This window comes from Piliocolobus tephrosceles, chromosome 4 (genome assembly GCF_002776525.5).
Source record: "Piliocolobus tephrosceles isolate RC106 chromosome 4, ASM277652v3, whole genome shotgun sequence".
Lineage (NCBI taxonomy): Eukaryota > Metazoa > Chordata > Mammalia > Primates > Cercopithecidae > Piliocolobus > Piliocolobus tephrosceles.
In genome coordinates, this window is record NC_045437.1 from 149931605 (window position 1) to 149954287 (window position 22683).

Genomic DNA, 22683 nt, shown 5'->3' on the forward strand with positions numbered 1-22683 from the left:
TTCTTGAAGGTGGACACCAGCTTGAAGGGGACATGAGGCGTCAAGGAGCAGGTTACCTGCCCGTTGACACCTGAGTCAAGGTCGTTCACGCTAATTAGGGCGATGACAGTACCGAATTGAGCATCTTCACGTACAGGCAAGGATAAGGAAGTCAATGTTATCTCAGGGACGTTATCATTTTTATCCAAAATTCTCACTAAAACAGTGCAATGACCCGCCATGGGAGGATGACCTTTGTCCGTTGCGTCAATGCGGATTTTGTATAAATTTACTTGTTCAAAATCCAAATTACCCCGAATCACTATTTCTCCTGTATTTCGATCTATGCTAAAGTGGTCAATAACCATGGCTGCAACAAGGCTATTAAAAGAGTATGAAATTGCCCCATTCACTCCTTCATCCCGATCAGAAGCATTCATTCTGATAACTGTCGTTCCGTTGTCTGCGTTTTCGAATATTCTTACTTCGTATTCAGACTGTTCGAAAGTGGGAGCATTATCATTCACATCCAGCACTGTGACCAGCAGGTGAACAGTGCCTGTGAGCTCAGGTTTGCCCCCATCTGTGGCTGTCAGGAATAAGTTGTGTGCAGGAGCATCCTCTCTGTCCAAGGATTTCCTTAATATGAGCCCAATTTGTTTATTGTCATCACTGTTTATTTTCACATCTAGCCCGAAGTATTCGCTAGGACTGAGTTTATAGGTTAAGATGGCATTTGAGCCCACATCTGCATCTGACGCGCCCTCCAGTGGAAACACAGAATCTGGCAGCCTAGATTCGTAAATCAGCACTCTTTGTTCCTCTACCGGGAACAAGGGCGGGTTGTCGTTAATGTCCCTCACCTCTACGTCCACATGGAAAACCTGCAGCGGCCTGTCCACGATCACCTCCAGATGGATGCTGCACTCCGCGCTCCTCCCGCACAGCTCCTCTCGGTCTATCCGAGAATTCACAAACAAAATACCATTCTGTAGATTTACCTCCAGAAGGTCCTCGTGGTTTTTGGAGGCCATCCTGAACAGGCGCGGCACCAGCTCCGCCAGCTCCAGCCCCAGGTCCTGCGCGATGCGGCCCACGAAGGTGCCGTGTTTGGCCTCCTCCGGGATAGAGTAGTGGAGCTGGCCGCTCCCCACCTTCCAGGCTGCCAGGAGCAGAAACGGGAGGAGCAGACATTGCTTTCCCAATCTGTCTTCCAGGGTAAACACCATGTCAAATACCTCTTGTTTTATTTCCATTAGAAGATCTTCCGCATAAAGATAATATACTGTAAGTTCCGGAATTTATTAATCCAATTCTTCTGCGTCCGCCATCATTCAACAGTCAGGGAATGATGCAGTAATAGAAGAAATGTGAATGGTGGCTAGCTATAACTTCATGGTAGACAGCGACATCATGCGGCTCCAAAAGGTAAGAAATTAATTCACATAACAGTGCTATACTATATAATTTTAAAATGGTATCTTCTTTTCTCTACTTTTATAGTAAATCCTCCTCACGTTTGTAATTTGCACAGGCAGTGGTATCTTAGTACCCTTAGAGTAAGGAATCTAATTATTCACAGCTAAACAATTTTTCTACCAGTATTTGCAACATTTGTATCAGCCAGGTTAGCAAATGTAAGTGTTTACGAAACTACTCTTTAAATCAGAAATGTAAACTATTCTACACACTTTTAGAAAAGAAACTTGCCCACATATGTCTGTCATAGGACATGCTATTATATAGTGCTCTAGGGAAAAATGTAACTTAAAATCATCAAATTTTGGTTGAATTTTTAAAACTTTATGGATTGTTGAAGTCCATGCTTTCTTTGTTCAACAAATATCAGACGCTCTTAAGGTTCTTTTGTGTAATGATGGAAGATAAAATTCTAGAGCATATTCTTTTTCACATTTAATTTATCTGCAGCTTATATTAGGATTCTTGCTTAAAATATTTTCTTTTCATATACTTTACCACTTCAATTCTAGTGGAATTTCTACCCATTGTGCCTTGCTGCTTTTGATTCTACAGCTGTTCTTAAATGATCTCGTTCTTTTCTCTCAACTTCAACCTTGTCCTATATCCTTTCCTTTAATTGTTCTCACTCACTTCCAAGTTTTGAATAAGACTTTTATTGAGGTACTTACAAATCCGTATCTTCATCCCTTCTTTCTATGTTTCTAATTGTCATTTTCACCTACACATGGTGACTCCTAGAAAACAGTTTGTTAAATATCAAAGCATGACCAATTATTAATAATCCCCAAATTCAAATTTTCAAATTCATATTTTTAATGACAAGAGCATTTCCCATGTCATCTATATCACTTTTTAAATTACTCCTTTTCCCTGGCTTGCCTTATTCCACATCCACCTAAGTCCATCTGTCTTTTTTAAATTACTCCTTTTCCCTGGCTTGCCTTATTCCGCATCCACCTAAGTCCATCTGTCTTTCATGTGCTATCATATTTATCTTTATGAGTACAGCTTTCATTGAATTTTACTAAACCTAGAAATTCCAAGACATTTGAGAAACTTCTAGTAACCTAATATGTAATCACATATTAGGTGATCAACTTTTTGAAGGTTATTTTCAATTACTCTCCAATATGAATCTTATTTTTCTGACAATACAGACCACTTGCTCTTCCTCTTTCCCAATACTGTGTTTGTTTTAGCTGGATTTTTAAATTACATCTACATTTACCTGCAAAAATGTTACCCTCACATAAAAGTCAAGGCCAAATATCAACTTCACCCTTAATTTAACCTTAATTGGAAGTGATTGAACCCCTCCTTGAAAGGAGAAAATTAGAGCCACCAAGGAGACTTTTCAAATTACACGATCATCTTCACCTTGCTCCGAAATTCTCATATACAGTAAAATGCCTCACAGAATATGTAACCCAAAAGCCTTTTCTTGCGTGTGAAATTCTTTCTTAAAATAATTAACCTGGATCTATTTAGTAGTTCTTATCACTGACTTTCTATTGCAGTTATTTTGGGCAAACAAAGGGTTCAATTTCCTAACCAAAAACAATCCCCAAAACAAGAGGGTCCTATAAAAAAGATAAACTGCACAAAATATATATAAAGACCTGATATGTAAAGAGATATATAAATAGTTTATACCACAGAATAAGATAACTTGATTTTAAAAAATTTGACCGTGGTTAACTATAGATTTACAGGGTGATAAAAACTCTTTCTCAATTTCTAGGACTTCCTCAAAGTAGCTCAGGATATTAGGAATATATAAATAGCATCATAGAAGGGTATTTATAAAATTAAATGCATATGAGAATAAAAGAAACAGGCAAAGCCACAGAAATAGGGAATTCACATTTTATCATGTAAAGTGTAGACTAGTTATTACCTATAAACCCACACTTTTCCCCTCAAAAGAGTAGAAAAACGATTCTCATTATTTCAGATGGAGAGGACACTTGTCTAGAGTAGTCTCAAACATATAGCTTTAATAAACAACTCTTTGTAAACAACTCAAGAGGGCAGTTTGTATCATGGTATATTTATTTTTTAATCTAAAAATGAAAAGTAACAACAAGCAGTAAAATTTCCCAACCAAAATATAGCAGAATTTGCACAACTGAGGGGGTTCACAATTACTCCTCATCAATATAATAATTTAGGCTGGGCATGATGGCTCACACCTGCAATCCCAGCACTTTGGGAGGCCAAGGCGGGTGAATCATCTGAGATTAGGAGTTCGAGACCACCCTGACCAACATGGTGAAACCCCATCTCTAGTAAATACAAAAAATTAGCCGGGTGTGGTGGCACATGCCTGCAATGCCAGCTACTTGGGAAGATAAGGCAGGAGAATTGCTTGAACCTGGGAGGCTGAGATTGCACCATTGCACTCGTTTGGGCAACAAGAGCAAAATTCCGCCTCAAAATATCTAATACATATTAGATATATAATTTATAAATTGAAAAATATGCAAGTTTCCAGAAAATTAAATCACTGTTCTACTAAATGTTAATGTTAAGATAAGGGAAAAATAACCGATTGTATTTCTACACAATGGAACACCATAGACCCAGATAAAAGAAAAACAAATCTACTTCAGTAATGATAACTCATGATCATCAAGATATATTAGTAAATGAAAAAAGCAAGATTAAAATCAATACTCATATGTTTTTTAAGGGGGTAGGGAAGTTTATTTGCATATGAAAAAAATCTCTAGAAGGATACCCAAGAATGTTTTGATTTCATGAAGGAGGTAAAAGAGAAAATTTAACTGTATTCTTTTGCACCTTTAGAACAGTAAACTATGTATATGTGTTTCCTATTCAAAAGATCAATAAAATGAAAAATGTAATTTTTAAATTACAGTTATCAAATTCATCATGGGTATACAGGTGAACTGCTTAAGCAAAGTTGAAATAAACCATATACTGCAAAAATATAATTGAAAACAGAAACTAAATTAGTGTTATAAAATAATAATTTAAATTCAACAGAAACAAAAAGGTAAAATTGGAAGGGTGGTGTTAAAACATTTTTATAGGCCAGGCACTCTTGCTCAATCCTGTAATCTTAGTATTTCGGGAGGCTGAGATGGGAGCATGGCTTCAAACTAGGAGTTCAATACCAGCCTTGGCAAAGTAACAAGACCCCTATCTCTAGAGAAAAAAAAAAAAACTTTAATTAGCATGTGCATGTAGTCCAGCTACTTGGGCGGCTGAGATGGGAGGATCACTTGAGCCCACGAGTTTCAGGCTTCAGTGAGCTATGATCAGGCCACTGCAGACTGAGCAATAAAGGGTCTTTAAAAAATAATAATAAAATAAAATAAATTTTCATGGAGTCATAAACTGAGACTTTGAGAATGACTCCAAACTATGTCCTACAATTATTATCCTACATTTTTAGAGATGCGAAATTCAAATGCTAATATAAAATATAATTTTAAAAATACTTAATATCACAGAAAGCTGATGAATCTATTACCCTAACAGAAAAACATCATAAAAAGCACATAGTACATGAATTAGTGCAATAATTGTGTACTACAATATTTATGTACTAGGGCGTAATTTTTAAAAACAAAAAAAGTGGGTGAATGTGACAATATTTAAAAATTGGGAGGGAAAGTTGGATGTTAATATTAGAAAACTCACGTAGTCTGCAGAGGTGGGACCCTGAGGAAGGCTTGGACTGAAAGCCATGAGGTCCGTCTTGGGTGGGGCTTCTCCAGAGCACACTCTCTCCCTTCTCTGCTGCGAGTAGGACCAGCTTCCCACTGCGCTGGAGCACACCAGAGTGGGATTGCCTCGCGTGCGCACGACCTCTGTGGGCGGCGCCGAGCACCGCAGCGCGGTATACAGCAGCAGCGTGAGCACCAACAGGCTAGACACCGCACAGATGGCGATGATCAGGTACACGTTGACATCCACCAGGGCAGCCTCGGGACCCACAGCGCTCGCCGACGCCCGCGATGAGGCCTTCGGCGCCTGGCCATTTTCCACCAGCGACACCAGCACTGTGGCTGTGGCTGTCAGCGCGGGCTCTCCATGGTCCTTCACCAGCACCAGAAGGCGGTGGCGCGGTGCTTCGGTCTCATCCAGAGAGCGTGTTGTGCTGATCTCGCCTGTGTACAGCCCCACGCGGAACGGGATGCGCGCACTGCCAGGCGCTGGCTGCAGCTCATATGAAAGCCACGCGTTGTAGCCCGAGTCGGCGTCCACTGCGCGCACCTTCGCCACCACTTGGCCCGCACCCACCCACCGCGGCAACAGCTCGCTCACTGCACCGCCGGTGCCACCCACTCGAGGCGCCAGCAGGGCCGGCGCGTTGTCGTTCTCGTCCAGCACGAACACCTGCAGCGTCACGTTGCTGCCCAGAGGCGGCACGCCAGCGTCGCGCGCGCTCACCTGGAACTGTAGCAGCTCCAGCTCCTCGTGGTCCAGCGGCTGCAGCGCGTACACCTTGCCGCTCTGCGCGTGCACCGACACGTAGCTCGACAGCGCGCGCTCGCCCACCCGCCGCTCCACCAGCGAGTAGGACACCAGCGCGTTCTCCTGCGCGTCCGCGTCCCACGCAGACACCGTGAAGATATGGCAGCCCGGCGGGTTGTTCTCCTTCACGAACACGGTATACTCGGACTGCGCGAACGCTGGCGCGTTGTCGTTCACGTCGGCCACCTCCACAGACACGCTGGCCGTGGCCCACAGTGAAGGCGAGCCCCCGTCCCGCGCGGTCACCACCAGCTCATAGGCCGACACGCTCTCGCGGTCCAGGACGCTGTCCAGCACCAACGAGTAGTAATTTTTGAAGGTGGACACCAGCTTGAAGGGGACGTGGGGCATTAGGGAGCAGGTCACCTGCCCGTTAGCACCTGAGTCACGGTCAGACACGGTGATCAGAGCAATGACCGTGCTGACTGGAGCGTCCTCTTTCACAGGCAGGAAAAGGGAGGTTATGGCCATCTCTGGGGTATTATCATTCACATCCAGGAGTTTCACTACTACTTTACAGTGTCCTGTTAATGGGAATGCACTTTTATCCATGGCATCAATATTAATTTCATATGAGTTACAGTCTTCATAATCCAGTTCCCCCTTAACTTTTATTTCACCAGTATTAGAATTAATTATAAATTTGGACTTTACATCGTCAAGAACAAGATTACTAAAGAAATACACTATGTCCTTATTGATGCCCTCATCTGCATCTGAGGCGTTCAGTTTAATAACTAATGTCCCACTTGGTGCATTTTCCAACAATCTGACATTATAAATGGATTTATCAAATTCTGGGGCGTTATCATTAGCATCCAATACATTGATCAACAACTGAACTGTACCTGTTAGTTCGGGTTGTCCTCCATCAGTTGCAATCACTAATAAACGATGTTCTTGTGTTTCTTCTCTATCTAAGGATTTCCTCAAAACTAGCTCTAAAAAGTTCGTTTCTTCTTCATTTGTTTTAACATCTAAGTCAAAATATTCGTTAGGATTTAACTTGTATCTCAATTGTGCGTTTGCTCCGATATCCAAATCCGACGCGCCCTCTACTGGAAACCGCGAATCTGGCATTCTTGACTCTAAAATGAGTAATCTTTGTTCTTGTCTGGAGAACCTGGGCGGATTGTCGTTAATGTCCTTCACTGCCACCTCCACATGGAAAACCTGCAGCGGCCTGTCCACGATCACCTCCAGGTGGATGCTGCACTCCGCGCTCCGCCGGCACAGTTCCTCCCGGTCGATCCGAGAATTCACAAACAAAATGCCATTCTGCAGATTTACCTCCAGAAGGTCCCTGCGGCCCTTGGACGCCACCCGGAACAGGCGCGGCACCAGCTCTGCCAGCTCCAGCCCTAGGTCCTGCGCGATGCGGCCAACGAAGGTTCCGTGTTTGGCTTCCTCCGAGATCGAGTAGTGGAGCTGGCCGCTCCCTGCCTTCCAGTAGACGAGGAGAAGCCACAGCAGCAGGAGCCGGGATCCCGGACTTCCTCTCCGAGAATATACCATCTCAATCTCGTTCCGATTATCAGCTCTCTATTGCATCACCACACTATGTATTTTGTAAATTCAATTCCCAATTACCTATATATTTTTATATTATCACCTTTTTGAGCTTCTTGGCAGAGCCAAAAATGGAAGGTTCTTTTCCTTTCTGTCTAAGGAAAATGTACTCAGCGTACTCCTTTTGAGGGTGGGAAGGGAGAAAAACCTCGCGGTGTCCAGCGACATCATGCGGATGAAAGGGTAAGTGTTTTACTTTGTTTTGCTTTGTTTAGCTTATATTCGTCAATATTTCTCAAGTATTCTCACTTTCAATGACATGATTCTTATCATTTTTTAAATCACTTATCTCTAGTCAAAATACATCATTAAACTCTATCTTCAAATGCGTCAATATAAGTGCATCATTAAAATATTACAGAAACATGCATCTAAAGTCATGTAACCCCAATCCTTACTAGAGAAGTTTGTATTGGTGTATTTTATATAGGGAGGAGTTTATATATTTCCAAACTGATAAAAATAACTTTTAAGAGTTAAACTTTTGACTTTTCTCATCTCTATTTAAACATATCTAATTAAAACTTTTGAGTTTTTCTGTATTAGTCAATGGAATGTTTGTGTGCTATCTCCGTGTTACTCATAAGCCAAATTTTTATTCCAATTTCAGTGTTTAATAGTGACATTCTGTTTATGTTATTTTCAAAAACAACTAAAACTATTTTAATGGCATTCTCACCTGAGTTTCTTCTTGGAGGTCTAATTTTCAAATCGATGAAAACCTATTTCTTTATAACACCTATGTACTTTTTATATTACCCCAAAAACTGTAATGGGGATATTTCAACTTTCTAGAAATCAAAAGCATAATAGAACAACTTTGGTAAACGTCTTTGCACTATTTTCAAATTAGTAGCATCTAGATAGCATTTCTTCAAGTTGCTATTACTGATAAAGCGATTATTTAAAATTGTAAAATACATAGCTTTGCACTTACATAACAAGTCAAAATCCTAACATTTTCTATACGACATACTATTTCACAAAATGTTTAGGTTCCAGTAAATATAATCATGTTGAAAAGAATATCATTTTATTAACCAGGCTACCTTTATGTTAGTTTAATGACTTTTTAGTCTCCCAAATGTTTACTGGGTGGTATCATTTGAACACGACCTAGAAAATATAGTAAACACTTAATAAATACGGGCAAAAGAAAATGTCGCCAAGTTTTCTATTGGAGAAATAGCTAACATTCTGCTTGTACATATACTCCTTAAAATCTCTTAAATATTACAAAATATCCCTTACCTGTGAAGACAAGAGGGACCACGAGATCAGCAATTCTATTGTTGGATACTTTTACATTTAAAATATAGCTTAATAAGAAAAATGAAATTACCAGAAAATGCAAAGTCAGTGGAAATTCACTTGATTTCTGGAATCCAACTTGTAAAGAAATAAGATATTGTCACAGAATTGTTTCTGATACAATCTTTAAAGATGTATTTACCATTTCCCTTATAAGATTCTTACTATCTCTATTATCATGACTTTGCAGTAATACTTGGATCATTGAAACACAAATCAATTTCCAAGACTATTTGCCTAATAGTTGTCATACTGATAATTTTAAAATATTTTAATACGCAATGATTAAAAACATAAGAAAATGCTAATAAATATTTTAAAAATAGCATTAGCTGATGTTAGCCACTTTCTACTATATAACAGTAAATAATGTAAAACTACAAGGCTATGGAATAAATTACAGTAGAATTTTATACAGAATACACAAATATAACCTTTGAAAAAAGTAAATATTAAGTATTTAAAAGGCAAATTAACAGTGTAGTATTAACAATGTGTACATTGTAATCTGCAGAGTATTATAGTAAATACTGAGTATTTTAAAAGATACACTTAATGGAGAAAAAGTAATAAACAATATCAGTTCACATGCTCTTCTCAGTCTGGAAAAATTATCTCATGTACTTATATAGATATTTCAGGAGAAAACAAGACTTTTGACTTTTGATTCATTTTCATATCTGTTAAACTATATTTAATTTTATTTACTTTTCGAATTATCACTTGCATTTGTGCTACAGTGATCAACTCTTATCTTGAATATTCTTTTCTCAATAACTATAGATTATCTAATCTCAATTTCATGGGAGACTCCATTGGAAAATACTTTTTTTTTTATGGAAAAAAAAGTAGCTGGGACTACAGGCGCCCGCCCCCACACCAGGCTCTGTAGGACAGGCTGGAGTGCAGCAGCGCGATATCGGCTCACTGCAAGCTCCGCCTCCGGGGTTCACGCCATTCTCCTGCCTCAGCCTCCGGGGTAGCTGGGACCACAGGCGCCCGCCCCCACACCCGGCTAATTTTTGTAGTTTTAGTAGAGGCGGGGTTTCACCATGTTAACCAGGATGGTCTCAATCTCCTGACCTTGTGATCCGCCCGCCTTGGTCTCCCAAAGTGCTGGGAATACAGGCCTGAGCCACTGCGCCCGGCCAGGAAAAGAACATTTTTTAAAATCTTCTAAGCCATTTTTTTCAATCAAATATTACAGATTATTTTTGACTGATCCAGTTAACCTCTCCTTTAGATATTTCAGTCATGTTTAAAAACCATTGTGCAAAAAGAACTTCTTCCTTGAGAAAAAAATTTAGATTTAAAACTGTGTAGTATTTTAAAGTGTCTCCAGTTAATTCACTAAAAGCCTTTAGAAATACACTAACACAAGAAAATTTAATCTTCATAAGGGTATAAATGTCCTTTATTCCTTACAAAACCCAGAATAAAATTTTAATAAGCTGTATTTTTCTTCTGTTATCTGTAGAAATTATATAGATATACCAGATTGCATGAAGAGGAAATGTTGAAGCAATTGTATAAAAATGTATAAATAATTTATGCACATATGTCATTTGATCCTTCAAAAATTAATTCTGTATAAAAATTAATTTACTCTATTATAAGGATAGTAAGAAAGGATACCATGTGCATATAATACACATCCTAGCACTGCCTGTATAATGATTCACAGAGGAAGGTATGAACTGCCCTATAAGGGAGTGTGCTAAAATATCCATATTATATATCCTCTTTGGATAGAAAATATGAGAATAGTTCTAGCATATCCCTGAGATAGTGAAAAATTAAATTAATCATTTTTATGCAACTATATTGCATTCATTAATGTCAGATTATCTCACTTAGTGGAAAGGGACAATGAAGCTAAATTCAGGAGCTGTAATCTCAGGCATCTTTTTTATGCCTCTACCTATAGTTGTTTCTATACAACTGGGTGACAAAGAGTCTCACTCTGACCCAAGCTGGAGTGCAGTGGTACAGTCAAGGTTCATTGTAGCCTCAGGCTCAAGTCTCCAACTTCAGCCTCCCAAGTAGCTGGGACCACAGGTGTGCACCACCACATCTAGCTAATTTTTTTTTATTTTTTGTAAAGATAGAGTCTCCCTATATTGTTCAGGCTTATCTTGAACTCCTGGGCTCAAGCAATCCTCCTGTCATGGCCCACAAAAGTTTTGAGATTACAGGCAGGAGCCTGTAATAGAATATATATAACTTAAAAAGATAACAGAGGTAGTGACATCAGCAAGATGCTGTTATAGGAATCCCCAGACCCTCCACAGATATACCAACTCAACAACAATACAAGGACCAATTCCCATGGTGATAAGTGCAGAAACCAGTTAAGAGGATCCTGGGCTCCAAGCAAGTGTAAAACTAGCTGGGCACTTTTCTGGGGCACTTTTCCTATAGTCCCATCCAGCAGCACCATCCCATTCAAACAAGGGGAAACTTCCAGCTCCTGGCTTCTCCCTGAGAAGGGAAAGAGGAAGTAAAGCGCGCATTCAGTGTTCTGACTTTTCAGGGGCGCTGTCTTGCATATCTCAGAGCACTGATGGAGCCTGGCATATTCTAAATTCCTGAGGGCAGCTGAGAATAATAAAGAGCTGGGTGGTGGGCTGATGTTCCTCAGGACCTATGACACAGCACACAGAACACAACTCAGCTCAGCACTCTCTCCCTCATGAAGGAAAGAGAAGAGTAAATTGCATCCAAATTTCCTGAATTTCAGTGGGCAGTCCAAGTTTCTGTCTCACTTGACTCCAGGCACTGATAGGATTCAGCAGAATCTGTAACTGAGGGCTTCTCAGAACCTAAAAGAGCTGAGTGAATACTGCTGCTCCAGAGGGTCCACAGTACAGCACACAGACACCACAGACAGAAAAAAATTAGAGCTTTAAAAAAAAAAAAAAAAGCTGGCAGATCCCTCTAATTAGGAATTATACACACAAGTCCATAGAAGATGCATCCACAGAAAAGGTTTGAGAGGTCCCTAGAATCTCTAGCCAGCCTGATTAGTAAAAGATCTTTCCATGTACAAATCCAGGCCATAAAGACTGGGAGAGGTAGCTGGGGTGGTTTTGTGTGTGTGTATTTGTGTGTGTGTTTTTGAAATGTATAGATATCAACACAAGGTAATAAGGAATATGAGAAAATAGGAAACATGGCCCAAATAGTGCATGCACACACACACACACACACACACACTCCAGAAACCAAACCTAAAGAAATAGAGCTATATGAATTACTTGATAAAGTATTCAAAATAATTATCATAAAGATGTTCAATGAGCTCAGGAAAATAATGCATAAGTAGAATCAGAATTTCAGCAGATATAAAATATTGAAAAGAACTAAAAAGAAATTTTGGAACTGAAGAATACAATAATTGAACTGAAAATTTTACAGACATGTTCAACAGCAGACTCAATCAAGTAGAAGAATGAATCAGTGAACTCAAGGACACATCATTTGAAATTATCCAGATGGAGTAGCAAAAAGAACAAGAAATGAAAGCGTAAAGAAAGCCTAAGAAATTGATAGGACATCCTCGAACAGGCTGCTCTACTAATTATGACAGTTTCAAAAGAAGCAGCAGCGAGATAAAAGGACAGACAGCTTATTTTTTTAAATTACGTCTGAAAACTTCCCAAATATGAGGAAAGAAATGGACATCAAGATTCAAGAAATACTAATAATTTAGAAAGCAGCAAAAGAAAAATGATTCATTACATACAAGAGAACACCCCTAACTCTACCAGTAGATTTCTCAGTAGAAACCTTGCTATCCAGAAAGGCATGAGATGTTATACTGAAAGTGCTGAAAAGAAAAAGAACTGCCAACCAAGAATACCAAATCCACCAAAGTTTTTCTTCAAAAATGAAAAAGCAATAAAGACCTTCCCAGTTAAACAAAAGCTGAAGGTGATCACAATTAGACCTGCCTTACAAGAAATGTTAAGAGGGAGTCTTTCGAGTTAAAATTAGGGGATGCTAAACAGAAATACATAGGTATTTTATTAAAGTATAAATCTTACTAGTAAAGATAAATATATAGACAAAAACAGAATACTGTAAAACTGTAATGGTGGTACATAAGTCACTTTAAAATCTGATATTTTAAAATCTGGTTAAAACACAAAAGTACAGAAAAACTAACTATAAAAGAATGTTAATGTATACACAATATAAAAAGATGTATTTATGACATCAATAATATAAAATTTGGGTGGGGAGAAGTAAAAGTAATGAGTTTTGTTTTGTGATTGAAGTAAAGATGCTATCATTTTAAAATAGATTTTTATAAGAGTTTAAAGTGTAAGCCCCATGGTAACCACAGAAAAAAAAAACCTATGGAAGATATACAAAAGAAAACAGGAAAGGAACAAAAACATAGCATTAAAAATCTCAATAAAACACAAAAGGAGACAGTAACAGAAGGAAAGAGGAGCAAAAAGTCTACAAGCTGCAAACAACAATTAACAAAGTGGCAACAGTAAGTCATGCCCTATCAATAATTACTTTAAATAAAAATAGAACAAACTCCCTCAATCAAAAGATACAAAGTGGCTGAACTGATATTTTAAAGACCCAATCACATGTTAACTACAAGAGATTTGCTTTAGATTTAAAGATCTAGATAGGCTGAAAGTTAAAAGGATATTTTTAAAATTTCATGCAAATTATAACCAAAAGAGTGCAAATGTGAAAAGAGTTACTAAATCAGACAAAATAGTCTTTAAGTCAAAAAGTGTCATAAGAGACAAAGAAGAGCATTATATAATGATAAAAGATCAATTCACCAGAAAGACATAGCAATTATAAATATATATGCACCCAACATTAAAACACCTAAATATATGAGGCAAACATCCACAGAAATGGAGAAATAGATAGCAATACAATACAGTCAAGTGTTGTATAACAACGTTTCAACCAATAACAGACCACATGTACAAGAGTAGTCCCATAAGATTATAATGGAGCTGAAAAATTCCTATCACCTAGTGATGATGTAGCAGTCATAATGTTGTAGCACATTACTCACATGTTCGTGATGGTGTTGGTGTAAACAAACCTATTGCACTGCCAGTCATATAAAAGTGCAAGATAGCACATACAATTATGTACTGTTATATACAGTACATCATACTTGATACAGATAATAAATGTTGCTGCTTTATGTATTTACTATACTTTTAGTAGTATTTTACAATGTACTCTTTCTACTTATTAAAAAAATACGTTAACTAAAAAAAAAAAAAAAAAAGTTCACCATAAAACAGCCTGAGGCAAGTCTTTAGAGATGTATTCCAGAAGAAGACATTGTTATCATAGGAGATGAGAGCATCACATGTGTAATTATCCCAGAACACCTTCCAGTGGACAAGATATGGAGGTGAAAACGATATTGATGATTCTGACCCAATACAGTCCTAGGCTAGTATGGGTGTTTATATCTTCATTTTTAACAACAACAACAAAAAACACTAAGTAAAAGTGAAAAAAATAAAAAATTTCAAAATCAAAAAAAGCTTGTAAAATAAGGATATAAAGAGAAAATATTTTTGTACAGCTGTACAATGTGTTTGTGTTTTAAGCTAAGTGTTATTGCAAAAGAGTCAAAAGGTTTAAAAATTTAAGTTTACAAAGTTAAAAAGTTGCAGTAACCTAAGGTTAATTTATTACTGAAGAAAGAAAAAAAATTGAGACAGAGTCTCACACTGTTGCTCAGGCTGGAGTACAGTGGCATGACCATGGCTCACTGTAGCCTTGACCTGCGCAACTCAAGGATCCTCCCGCCTCAGCCTCCTGAGTAGCTGGAACCACAGGTGTGTGTCACCACACCTAGCTAATTTTTAAACATTATTTTCTAGAGACAGGGTCTCACTATATTGCCCAAGTTGGTCTTGAACTCCTGGGCTTAAGTGATCCTCCTTCCTCAGCTTCCCAAAGTGCTGAGATTACAGGCATGAGCCACCATGACCAGCCTATAAAAAGAAAATTTTTGATAAATTGAGTGTAGCCTAAATGTATAGTGTTTTAAAGTCTACATTAGTGCACCGTAATGTCCTGGGCCTTCACATTCACTCACCATTCACTCTTTGACCCACCCAGAGAAATTTCCAGCTCGGCAACCTCCATTCACAGGGTAAGTATCCTATTCAGGTGTACCATTTTAAAAATCTATACAATGTTTTTACTGTACCTTTTAGATGTTTAGATATATTTAGGTATACAAATACTTACCATTGTGTTACAATTCCCTATAGTATTCAGTACAGTTAACATATGTACAGGTTTGTAGCCTAGAAGCAATAGATCATTTAGCCTAGGTCTGTAGTAGGCTATACTATCTAGATTTGTGTAAATATTTAAGTACACTGTCATGTTTGCACAGTGATGAATTCCTAGAATGATACAATTCTCAGAATGTATCTCCATCATTAAGTGATAAGACTGTAGTAGGAGATTTGGGTACCCTACTTTCAATAAGGAATAGAACATTCAGACAGAAAATCAGTAAGGAAGCAGAGGACTTGAACAACACTATAGCTGAAATGGAACTGACAGACATATACAGAAAATTCCACCCAACAGAAGCAAATACAGTCTTCTCAAGCATACTCAGAGCATTTTCCAGGATAAATCACACGTCAGGTCACAAAACAAGTCTTAACAAATTCAAGAAGGTTGAAATCTTACTGAATATCTTTTCTGACCACAGTGGAATAAAACTAGAAATCAATAGTGGAATTAAAACTGGAAAATCTGCAAATATGTAGAAATTAAACAACAGAATTTTGAATGACTAGCAGGTCAAAGGGGGAAATCAAAAGATAAATTAGAAAATATGTTAAGATAAACAAAAATGAAAACACAACACATCAGAACTTACAGGATACAATAAAAGCAGTACTAAGAAGGAAGATTAAGCTGGGCAAGCTCAGTGGCTCACGCCTGTAATTCCAGTGCTTAGGGAAGCCAAGGCACAAGGATCACTTACAGGGAGCTACGATCGTGCCTCTGTATTTCAGCCTGGGCAACACAGCAAGAACTTGTCTCTTAAAAATGAAAACAAAACAAAGAAGGGAGTTGTAAATGCCTACACTAAAAATGAAGAAAGAAGAAAGATCTCAAATAAAAAACTTAACAACTCAAGCAACTAGAAAAAAAAGGACAAATGAGGAAGCCCAAAGCAAAGGGAGGAAATACTATAATAAAGATTAGAGCAAAAATAAACGGAGAAAAAGTTTAAATTAAGTTTTTAAACTTAGTTGAATTTTTGAAAAAACAACAAATTTGACAAGCCCTTAGCTAAACTAAGAAAAAAACAAAGAGACTGGAAGTCAGAAACCAAGAAGGTGGCATTACAACTGATGCCACAGTTATAAGAGGCTATTAAAATTATATACCAACAAATTAAATAACCTAGAAGAAATTGATTAATTCCTAGAAACATACAAACTACCAAGACATAATCATGAAGCAATAAAAAATCTAAACAAAATGATAACTAGTAAGGAGATTGAATCAGTAATCCAAACCTCCTAACAAAAAATAAAAATAAAAAAAGCCCAAGACCAGATACCTTTCCTGGCTAATTCTACCAAACTTTTAAAGAAGAATCAATGTTATTTTTTCTCAAACTCTTCAAAAAAAAAAAAATTGAAGGAGAGGGAACACTTTCAAACTCATTTTAAAAGTACAACAAAAAATGGTAGTAAAAAATAAATCTTCCAAAGAAACTACAATCAGAGTGAACAGGCAACCTACAGAATGGGAGAAAAGTTTTGCAATCTACCCATCTGACAAAGGGCTAATATCCAGAATCTACAAAGAACTTAAACACACTTACAAGAAAAAAACAAACAACCCCATCAAAAAGTGGGCAAAGGATATGAACAGACACTTCTCTAAAGAAGACATTTATGCAGCCAACAGACACATGAAGAAATGCTCATCATCACTGGTCATCAGAGAAATGCAAATCAAAACCACAATGAGATACCATCTCATGCCAGTTAGAATGGTGATCACTAAAAAGTCAGGAAACAACACATGCTGGAGAGGATGTGGAGAAATAGTAATGCTTTTACACTGTTGGTAGGAATGTAAACTAGTTCAACCATTGTGGAAGACAGTGTGGTGATTCCTCAAGAATCTAGAACTAGAAATACCATTTGACCCAGAGATCCCATTACTGGGTATATATCCAAAGGATTATAAATCATGCTACTATAAAGACACATGCACACGTATGTTTATTGCAGCACTATTCACAATAGCAAAGACTTGGAATCAACCCAAATGTCCATTAGTGATAGACTGGATTAAGAAAATGTGGCATATATACACCATGGAATATTATGAGTCATAAAAAAGGGTAAGACATGGATGAAGCTGGAAACCATCATGAGCAAACTATCGCAAGGACAGAAAACCAAACACCGCAAGTTCTCACTCATAGGTGGGAACTGAACAACGAGAACACTTGGACACAGGGTGGGGAACATCATACACCAGGGCCTCTTGAGGTGTGGGGGATTGGGGGAGGGATAGTATTAGGAGAAATACCTAATGTAAATGATGAGTTGGTGGGTGCAGCAAACCAACATGGCACACATATATACCTATGTAACAAACCTGCACATTGTGCACATGTACCCTAAAACTTAAAGTATAATAAAAATAAGAAGAAGAAAGAAAAATAAATATTGATCCCTACCTCACAACAATGATAAAAATATGTATATTCCAAATGGATTATAGATGCAATGTAAACAATGAAATAAAAGATACCACAGAGAATTATCTTTATGAAATAGAATCAGAAGCAAAAACTGATAAATTGAGTTTAACCAAAATTACAACGTTCTATTCACCAAAAGACAGATAGAATTAAAAACAAGCTATGAGGTTGAAAACTACTTTAAAAAAAGGAGTTATGTTCAGAATATAAGATTTGTTTAAGTAATAAGAAAAACACAAGATAAAGAAAGAAATAAAGTTTTATGGAAGCGAAAAAGAAGAGAAAAAAGACAAGAAAAACAAGACTAGAGAAATAGGAGATTTGAACAGCTATTGCACAAAATAAGGTATAAAAATTGCCAAAATAAAATAGAAAGGTACTCAACTTCATTTAAGCATAAAATAATTTCAAAATGAGATTACAAAACTTGCCCAGTAAAATGGCTAACATGAAAATAACCTGACAAATGTAGAGATGATGTGGAGCAGCAGAAAGCCTTACACACTACTAGGAATGTAAATAGGTAAAAACGTCTTGGAAAATTGGTTGGTGTTAGCTACAAAAGACAAAGATACACACATATTCTGTGATCCACAAACACAACTCTTAGGTAAAAACCTAAGAGAAATCTGTGTACATGGGCCTCAAAGAAATGTGCAATATATTTATGATGGCATTATTTGAAATAGACATTGAGGCACAATGCAAATTCCTGAACAGTAGAATAAATAATATATAGTATATTTATGAAATGGTACTAGAAACAGAATTAAATGAACTACAACTACATGTAACAACATGGATAATTTCATAAACAATGAGTGATAAATACAAATAACACACAAATGCACAGACAATACACGTTGTGCAATTCCAATTAGAATACGTTCCCAAAACAGGCCCAGAATAAACACAGATATAACAGGCAAATGTGCAGTTACACTGGAGGAAAAACAAGGGAAGTGATTTGGCAAGGCCATGTGAGGGGCTTCAGCGATGGAGGCAATAGAGGTTTTCACTTTCATACAATTTATGGAGCTTTATTATTTCAGCCTCTGCACATTTGTTTATGTGTTATAGGTTAAATAATAGTAAAATGTTTTCTAAATGTTCTTATTACCAAAAATAAAGAAAGTGAATATAGTGAAAATTTACTAGAAATTACAGTCCTGTTAATATGCACTGAATAATGCAGCATAAAATGAAGGAAGGCAATATATATTGCTTTAATGTCCTATAATTCCAAAAGACTTTAGTTAAAATGGATATGTAAAAAGAGGTAAAATTTTAACCCAGGGAAATTTGATTCTTAGAAATAAATTTACGAAGAAGTTGATAGAGAAAAACAATACGAAAATTAAAAAGGATGTTATACACTAACCTTTGCAAAGGATTCCTCAGCTGTCTGCAGCTGATCTTCTCTGTCCCTAGAGTCAGGTAAACTGGGGCTGAAGGCCATGAGGTCGGTCTTGGGTGGGCCCTCACCAGAGCACACCCTCGGCCTCCTCTGCGGCGAGTATGACCAGCTCCCCACCGCGCTGGAGCACACCAGTGTGGGCTTGCCCGGAGCGCATGCGCCCTCGGTGGGCGGCGCCGAGCACCGCAGCGCGGTGTACAGCAGCAGCGTCAGCACCAAAAGGCTGGACACCGCGCAGATGGCGATGATCAGGTACACGTTGACATCCACCAGCGCAGCCTCGGGACTCACAGCGCTCGACAACGCCCGTGAGGAGGCCTTTGGCGCCTGTCCACTCTCTACAAGTGACACCAGCACGGTGGCCGTGGCCGTCAGTGCGGGCTCGCCGTGGTCCTTCACCAGTACCAGTAGGCGGTGGCGCGGAGCGTCCGCTTCGTCCAGGACACGCGTAGTGCTGATCTCGCCCGTGTACAGCCCCACGCGGAACGGGATGCGCGTGCCACCAGTCCCCGGCTGCAGCTCGTACGAAAGCCACGCGTTGTAGCCTGAGTCAGCATCCACCGCGCGCACCTTTGCCACCACGTGGCCCGCACCCACCGACCATGGCACCAGCTCGTTCACTGAGCCACCGATGCCACCCGCCCGAGGCTCTAGCAGTGCTGGTGCGTTGTCGTTCTCGTCCAGCACGAACACCTGCAGCGTCACGTTGCTGCCCAGAGGCGGCACGCCCGCGTCGCGCGCGCTCACCTGGAACTGCAGCAGCTCTAATTCCTCGTGGTCCAGCGGTTGCAGCGCGTACACCTTGCCGCTCTCCGCGTGCACCGACACGTAGCTCGACAGCGCGCGCTCGCCCACCCGCCGCTCCACCAGCGAGTAGGACACCAGCGCGTTCTCCTGCGCGTCCGCGTCCCGCGCAGACACCGTGAAGATGTGGTAGCCCGGCGGGTTGTTCTCCCTCACGAACACTGTGTACTCGGACTGTGCGAATGCCGGCGCGTTGTCGTTCACGTCGGCCACCTCTACGGACACGCTGGCCGTGGCCCACAGCGAAGGCGAGCCCCCGTCCCGAGCAGTCACCACCAGCTCATAGGCCGACACGCTCTCGCGGTCCAGGGCGCTGTCCAGCACCAACGAGTAGTAATTCTTGTAGGTGGACACCAGCTTGAAGGGGACGTGGGGCGTCAAGGAGCAGGTGACCAGCCCATTGACACCCATGTCTTTGTCGGACACGCTGATCAGGGCAATGACTGTACCCAGTGGAGCGTCCTCTCTAATTGGAAGTGATAAAGACTTGAATTCCAAATCTGGGACATGATCGTTGTTGTCTTCTACTTCCACAATAACTCTACAATGGCCAGAAAGTGGGAGCTGTCCCTTATCAATGCCCTCTACAATAATTTCATAGGATTTGCTTTCTTCAAAATCAATATATCCCTTTACAATAATTTGTCCAGTAATTGGATCTATGTGAAACTTGGATTTCACATCTGGCAAAACATCATTGGAGAATGAATAAACAATGTCCCCATTCAATCCTTCGTCTAAATCTGAGGCGTTAAGTTTAATTACCAGTGTTCCATTAGGAACATTTTCTGGTAATCTCACCTTATAAAGGGTTCTGTCAAAAGCTGGGGCATTGTCATTGGCATCCAGTACTGTGATGAGTAACTGAATAGTGCCAGTCAACTCGGGTTTGCCTCCATCAGTGGCTGTGAGCACTAAAAATATCTCCGGAGCTTCTTCTCTGTCTAAAGATTTCCGTAGTATAAGCCCAAGACCTTTTACCAGCTCATCATCAGATGGTTTTTCCAGAGAAAAGTATTCATTTGGGCTCAGTCTGTAAGTGAGCAGGGCGTTCTCCCCGATATCTGCATCCGAGGCGCCCTCTAGTGGAAACTGAGAGTCAAGCGGCCTCGATTCCGCGATGGACAGGTTCTTTTGTGATGCTGGGAACACCGGCGGGTTATCATTAATGTCCCTCACCTCTACGTCCACATGGAAAACCTGCAGCGGCCTGTCCACGATCACCTCCAGATGGATGCTGCACTCAGCGCTCCGCCCACACAGCTCCTCGCGGTCGATCCGAGAATTCACAAACAAAATGCCATTCTGCAGATTTACCTCCAGAAGATCTCCGCGGCCCTTGGACGCCACCCGGAACAGGCGCGGCACCAGCTCCGCCAGCTCCAGCCCCAGGTCCTGCGCGATGCGGCCCACGAAGGTGCCGTGTTTGGCCTCCTCGGAGACCGAGTAGTGGAGCTGACCGTTCCCTGCCTCCCAGGTTGCGAGGAGAAGAAGCAAGAGCAGCAGACGCCGGGATTCCTGGCCGCTTCCCCAGGAAAACTCCATCTTTAGTGCACAGTGTTTTGTTCTGATTAAATATCGTTTCTCAAAGTCAAGAGAAATCTTTTGATCAGTCGGTCAAGTGCAGCTGCATCCTCCATATTTCAGACTCCAAAGAGTGCTTATAGTTCCTTCCAGTAAGAATAGAAGGAATTTTCCCCTCTTCTTTCTTCTCTCATGTATTTTGTGGTAAAGAGCGACATCATGTGGCTCCAAACCGTAAGTAGCAATTGTGGAAACCCACACACACTCTACTATAAACTACTTGGTTTTATTTATTCTTTCAGCCGTTTTGGAGAATAGGAATACATTTTGTACTATTGTGGTACACACTGTACCACTGATTGATTGAGTGTGGTCCTTAGTTTCACCATAGGGGCACCTTTTACTTCAGTAGAAATAATTTTTCAACACAGGCTTTAAGTATTACAGAGACCTAACTACACACTTTGTAAACATGTAACCGTAAAGTGTTGATTACAAAAATTCATTAAAGATTCCTGTATTCCCAAGAATTCCAGGGTTTTTTATTAATGATAACACCCTCTTCGCCCTAGTATTTTTGGTGTTGTAGACTTGAGGGGACTGGTCTCTAGGGAACTTCTAGTCCCAAGAACAAGCTATTGAAAGGGAAATTTGCAGATGTTTTATAAAAGAATCAAAGACCATCAGCATTTAATTAAATGTCTTCCTTGAGTCATGTCAGGGCTGAAAGTGCAAGGAAGCAGGAAGTTATAGCAAATAGCTTGCATGGAAAAGCATTCCAAATAATTTCATTCATTGGAACTCATTTGCTCCCATGAGCAAGGCTGGTATTCTCATTTTGACTCTTACAGTTTATAAGTACTTGCTTATTCTCCAGTAGGTAATGTGCCTAAGCTTCTATTTTCTCCTATAGTGCTTATATATTTTAGCCAAACTGAATATTTCCTGCTTTCAATAACATTTTTTAATAAACAAACATGTTCATTTTGTCCTGTCTATAAGTAATCCACATCATTTCTAAACTCTTCTAAAGCCAGTTTTTATAACCACTTAAAAGTTCCCTGACCCATGAAGAATGTCATGATCAAACCAACTGAACAGGTATTTTTTATTCTTTTACAAACTGCAGCACCAGGGTGGAATCGTGTGGGCCATTTATTACATCAATTTATCTCTTATAAGCATTTGAGTATGTGTGTCCTTTTTTGGAATATATATTTTAAAGGGAATAGTTGTATCTTAATTGTTTAATAGCTCAGAGGGACTTACTTAATATTTGCTAAATATTTACCCTGTAGAAAAGGTTTGGTTTCCTTCCATTTCCTAATAA

The 22683-nt window shown here is 39.5% G+C and overlaps 1 protein-coding gene across 9 annotated transcripts in view; it reads right to left on the bottom strand.

The window, feature by feature from the left end:
• Positions 1–22683, bottom strand: part of LOC111527854 (protocadherin alpha-C2) — a 180952-nt gene that overhangs the window by 137896 nt on the left and 20373 nt on the right. For 2 of the 9 annotated variants that reach the window (XM_026454460.1, XM_026454459.1), the window contains exon 1: positions 18990–21550. The exons of 5 other annotated variants lie outside the window; for them this stretch is intronic. In XM_026454460.1, the coding sequence (XP_026310245.1) occupies positions 18990–21374 (2385 nt within the window). In that variant the 5' untranslated portion in view covers positions 21375–21550. Of the gene's footprint in view, positions 1–5130; positions 7681–18989; positions 21551–22683 lie in introns of those variants that run through there. 2 more of the 9 variants (XM_023194460.1, XM_023194440.1) reach the window with 1 other exon arrangement.